Below are 6,000 nucleotides of genomic sequence, written 5' to 3' on the forward strand. Positions count from 1 at the left end.
CCTCCCCCCAGAAGGACTGAGCTGCAGAACTGAAAGTCATGCTCGTGGAGGCAGTCTTAAAACCTGCCTCTGAGCCCTGCTTAATTTATTTCACAATAGGAAGGATTTTGCTCCTCACTCCCTTATAACAAGGATGAGTTCACGATTGCACCTGCTGCAGTGAGTTGGCTGGATTAGTTAGCATCTTCCTGTAGTGGAAAAACCCTGCAATTTTTTATACAAAGTGCTAAAACAAGCTTACTATTGAAAACTGAAAATTGCACTATACAGGTTGAATCTCTGTACTTTGGCACCCTTAGGGTCTGACTGGTGCCGAACAAGAGAATTTGCCAGACCACGGGAAGTCAATATTGTCTAACAGCATTACTAAAACTTTCTCTGCTTACTGAGCTCTTAGACGACAGGTGTAAATTAGAGCTAAATAACAGCACAGAACACTGAAAGCCAGGACTGGTGGCTGTAAACAAACTTTATGGGACCACAGAAAACTTGGCCACACCCATGACAGGTGGCCATCTGGCTAACTAAAATCATGCCAGACCATGGATGTTGCTGTACCATAGAGTGCCAGACTACATAGGTTCAAGCTGTATTAATGTATATATTTGTCGTCTTTCCTGCAGGTGGCGATGCATTACGGCTTGATACTCTTTTGGAATGGTGGAGAGAGAAGAATGGTTCCTTTTGTTCACGACTTATAATTGTGTTGGACTGTGAGAACTCCCAGCCTTGGGTTAAAGAAGTAAGAAAAGTAAATGATCTTTATATTGCAGTACAAGGAGCGGAATTTGCCAAGGTGCTAGATATTGAGGAATCAGACCCACCACGACTTGGTGACTTTACCAGAGAATGGGTCGAATACAATTGTAATCCTGACAGTAACATCAGCTGGTCTGAAAAGGGCCGTGCAGTGAAAGCACTGTATGGTGTGTCAAAACGCTGGAGTGACTATACTCTGCATTTGCCAACAGGAAGTGACGTTGCCAAACACTGGATGATGTACTTCCCTCGTATTACCTATCCATTGGTGCATCTGGCAAACTGGTTTTGTGGTCTCAATCTGTTCTGGTTGTGTAAAGCTTGTTTTAGATGTTTGAAAAGATTAAAAATGAGTTGGTTTCTTCCCACAGTGCTGGACACAGGACAAGGCTTCAAACTTGTCAAATCGTAATTAAGAACCAAAGATAAATAGAAATGAGATGTCTGGGAAATTTCTCACTCTAAAATTCGATTGTCTTACGGCTTTTTTTATATGTAACAGTTTGTGGAGGAAGCCTTACTACTTCATCTCTTTGAGTAATTACAGTATATGCAAAGGGTTGGAAGTTTCATGCTAAACTAGGATAGGATTGTAATGTTTGAATTTTGTTACCAAATTATATATAATTTATTAAATATGGCCATGCACTTTGGAGATAGTTTGCATGTTCATATGTGTTAAGCAGAAAGCTGCCTGTGTTCAGAACTAACTAATAACAGGTTTTGATAAGCTTTGGCGTATATAATGATACTTAGCAGTTACATCCCTCTCAGACTTCAAATATAGGAAGAGAAACAAGCCAATGTTCAAATCTCTTAAAATTATGCCATCACATTTCTATGATAGTTTTCAGGGTATTATAGAACAGATTCAAACATTTAAAAACTCAAGAAACACTTTAGGCAAGTAGTTGCAAAAATATTTAGATTTGTTTACATTAACATTCCCAATCCCTGCCTGAAGCTTCAGTTGATCACAATACGGGTTGCCCTTGTGGACCTAGGGCATTAAAAGGAACTTTTAGAACATTTTGTGGCACTAACTATGTTGTTGACAGCCAAGAAAGAGAGGTTTTCAAATGTGGTTTTTAAAATGTTCAATATTTTTTCAAAATAAATTTGGTCTCTTTCAGGGATATTTTTTTAAAAGGAGGTAATATGTATAAAGCATAATAAATGTGCCAAAAGCTTTGTGGGGATGGTTCTGTCCCATCAGATCTAGTGGTCTTCCATCAATTTGACTTTCGAATTATTCCCTCTGCATAAGAACTCAAAATAAAGGAAGCTACTTAGAAATTATTCAGAGTTTTACATATAGAAATGATGTATGAATAACAAAATGGGAAGTATGGAAGTAACCTTGCCCCAAGGTTTCTTACCGGAAAATCTTGGCTTTGTTTAGGACCCTAGTCCTGTGTAGTGTTGAGTGTAGGTTTGGACCGAGGGATTGTCTGTTTCTTAACCTGAAACCAAGGAGTTTGGCAGAGAGATTACTTCCCTGTTGTTGGTGAGTGAAACATCTGAGCCCCGAGTATCCCTCTTTTCAGAGGACCTACCTGTCAGTACTGCTTCTTCTGTCTGAGATGTTTGTCGGTTAACATGAGGTGAGATTCCGTGAAAGGGCAGAACTCTCTGCCACCACAGTATTCTTAGCCCCTCTTTACCTGAAGTGCAGGAAATCAAGAGTTGTAGGCTGCTGGGTGGATCCGCTTAATCATTCATTCCCCAGCATTTTTGTCAAAATCCAAGCTACTTTATAAATAAGACATTAGGCAAAGAAGTTGCCTGAAATGTAATATTGATTTAAACATCTGAAAACAGCATTATGAGCTCTGTAGCTCTTTGACTTCTGAGGGCTCGTAGCCTGCTGGGTTTTCTAACTTAATGGTCAACTCATTTAAATAATCTGCCAGTTTGTTGCATATTCATTTGTAAACCCTATAAGAGAGGAAATATTCTAGTAATAATTACTGGACACACCAGCAATCACAGTAACTCATTGTTCCTTCAAACTGTAAAGCCCAGTTTGTTAAATTCACTGGCAAGTTGGGGCTCCTTCCCTAAATTTCCTTTATCATCCTTTGTTGTGCAAATTAGTTTAGCAAGAAAAATCACCATTTCCTCCTTGTTACAAAAAGGTGGGGTAATTTAATGTGGGTGAGGGATAAATCAAATCATATAAACTATCAAATTCATTCCATTCAGCTGCCTGAAATGAATTCCTGAGATAATGAGAACTAAGAAATTCCAAAGAGTAAACAATACAACAGCAGACAACTGAGTTCCAAAAAAACAGGAAGCACTGTCTTGACCTTACAGGTCTAGTTTACACACGTATTTTTCAGCTATTTCTAAGTGGCAAACCTCAGGACGAGATCTTCAAACATGTAATTATTAGCCTTGGTAAAATGATGATTATTTTGGCTGCAGTTTTGGTAACAATCGCTTTGGTTGCAATAATGAACTGCTCCATCTAGATGGCTCGTGGTACCCAGACAAAAGACTATGTAATGGCAGATTTAAACGTATTAATTATGTATCTTTAAATTCCCATTATTAAGACATGGCAATTACAACACAAACATTTCCAAGTCAAGAAATTAGAACATTGCAGTTTAACAAAACATAAACATAAATCTGGAAATATTGTTGATTTCATCACCAGCCTTGACTCTTATCCATTATGGACTGATGAGAGATCCTTTAATCTCTAGTTGCAATTGGAAAAAATGTGTTTATATGAACTATATCATTATATATCATTATCAGTATATTCTTCTGTTCTACAATGAACTGGCTTTCATCCTTGTAACCAGAATTGGAGCCCATCATTGGAGAATGTACTGGAAGTCTGTGGCCATATGTTGATATTTTGTCTGCCTATGAAAATGTGAGCTCTCTGATCTATGCTGGAAGCATGAATGGCCTAATGTGGGAAAGCCAGTGTATAGTACAATGATGGGAAGGGACAGAGGGTAATATGCCAAATAATGTCTGCTGGGGCATGTACCGGAAGGCAAAGGAAGGGCTGAGCCTTCTGCCTCTTAGTGGGTGGGTTTACAGTTACCTGTTGGGTTATCACTAGGATAGTGGGGATGGTCTTCAGCTTGTAGCTGAAAAATAGATACAGGATGGATGCAATTGATCAAGAAGGCAAAGGTAAAGTTGGTGTTTGGAAACTTAACTGAGTGTCTCTAGATTTTTCCCATGTGTTTTAACTACAATATTCTAATTTCCTCAGTTTCAGTTACCCATGTTTTAATTTGAACTCAAAAGTCCCTCACTTTCAGTCTTTTAAAAATGACAATAGTATTCTAATAATGCAGTTTTAAATGTAAAGATTTGTTTATAGCCATATTAACTAGGCTTTTTGTCTGGAATCTTCATTTCTTATTGTCCAAAAGAACATGTTGACTGTTTGTTTATAATTAAACAATATCCATAGGGGTAGGGAGCTTTCAGAACTCAAACACATTAATTCTGAGTGGCACTAACTTCCAAGTCCCATTGCCTAGCAGCACCAATGACTGAAGAACTCCTTAGTGAACCATACATCTGTGGCTGGCTCTCTGTACAGGTGCCACAATTGGCAGGTGCAGCTGGAATTCTCTAGAGGTGTTGTGGCATCCGCTCAATTATAGGGCCATGCCCTAACTTACATGTGGCTGCAAACCCGTCTGGAGCAGATAATACATCAGAAATTGCATGAGGCAATGACTTACCCCTAAGATTGGTCAGGAATAGACAGGCAAAAATGGTACCTCAAGTTATTGTTTTATTGACAGATAGTGGAGCATAGACTATGTGGGACACTCCTGTGGAACTGTGACCTGCTTACTGTTAAGCAGAAGTAATTTTAGGAACATCTGCAATTGTAAGTCTTAGACCTGCTATAGGATGCATGGAACCAGACCTCTTTGAGAGTCATAAATGAAACTCTGCCCAAAGTAATCCTGGTGCATGGTTGGGGCTGTATTTGAATCTTGATGCCATCAGATGCTGTTTAAATCTGATATTAAAGAGTATCACATGAGCAAATGCTTAGGAAGGAGCAATATGGAGCCAGAAGGTGACTCAAGATTCACAGGTACTTCTCACTTTATCTTTAGCAACTCATTCAATAAGCGTGTATTTTTATCACAGCTGTGGACTCACTTTATATTGGCTTGGTTTACATTTGTTACCACCTTTATAGGACATGACTTGCTAAAACATACAGATGCACTGACTCCTGATGACAATGTCTTGAAATGGAATAAGTGTTGCCAATATTCAGTGATGCTTTTCTCTGACTAAATGCAGGATGAATCCATTTCCTTTTTTTTAATTTTTGCACTATCACTTATTTACTCCCACTTCTTTGTGCTTTGGTGGTTTTGGTTTTGGTTTTGGTTTTGTCTTGTCTTCAGTTAAAATATGTCCTAGGATTTTTATTATTATTATTTCGCTTTCCTTCAGTTTGCAAGGTGATAATATAACAGTGTGTTAAACCTGAGTGCTTGGAAGGCATTTTCTGTTTGTTGCCTGCAGTGGATAGCATAATTGGGTGAAATTCCTTGTTTATAAATAATGTTAGAATGTTTGTTTATGGAGATTTTTTTTAATTATATGGTTTAGATTCTGTAAATGAATATTTGTGTTGTAATAGTATTACTCAAATATATTTTGCTATTTTGGGTGCTCATCTCAATTTGTGTGTGTGTGTGTGTCTGTGTGTGTGTCTGTGTGTGGTTTGACACTGTTTTGTTGTCATGCCTTAATCTTCCATTTACTATAGTCTCTTGATTTACATGATTTTTTAAACACGGCTTGTTTCAGTATATTGTAGATAAAAATCACAGCAGAACTGAATGAAATACATCACCCAAGTGTGGTCTGAAGTTTGATACTTTCAGCAAAATTAAAAGTAATATTACTAGATTAAATAATTTGCACAAGATTCTGTTTACCTTGGGCAATTTTTTTCCTCCTTATCTTTTAGCATACAGCCTAATATGAATGCTCACAGGCTACATGTGCTTGAGCATTTTTATTTAGCCTGATAGATCATTCCACCTCTTTTGCACTAACAGCCTACTCCAACTGTCATTAAAGTTGATGGAGAGGCTTCTATTTGAACTGGATCAAGCCTAATAAGACTGAGTGGAAATCAACAGACAAGGGCACTACAGAATCCTGAAAAAGTCAAAACGGTGTACGTACTACTCACTCAATATCTATGGATAACATACTGTCAGTATG

General features: G+C 38.0%; 1 protein-coding gene across 3 annotated transcripts in view; it reads left to right on the top strand.

Moving 5' to 3' along the window:
* The window catches only part of TMEM168 (transmembrane protein 168), a 34,361-nt gene extending 28,912 nt beyond the window's left edge, over window positions 1–5,449 (top strand). For all 3 annotated transcript variants that reach the window (XM_006122519.4, XM_075929602.1, XM_006122520.4), the window contains one exon: window positions 624–5,449. In XM_006122519.4, coding sequence (XP_006122581.1) covers window positions 624–1,171 — 548 coding nt within the window. In that variant the 3' untranslated portion in view covers window positions 1,172–5,449. The remainder of the gene's footprint in view (window positions 1–623) is intronic.
* Window positions 5,450–6,000: the final 551 nt, after the last annotated feature.

The sequence above is a fragment of the Pelodiscus sinensis genome, chromosome 1 (assembly GCF_049634645.1).
Source record: "Pelodiscus sinensis isolate JC-2024 chromosome 1, ASM4963464v1, whole genome shotgun sequence".
Classification (NCBI taxonomy): Eukaryota; Metazoa; Chordata; order Testudines; family Trionychidae; genus Pelodiscus; species Pelodiscus sinensis.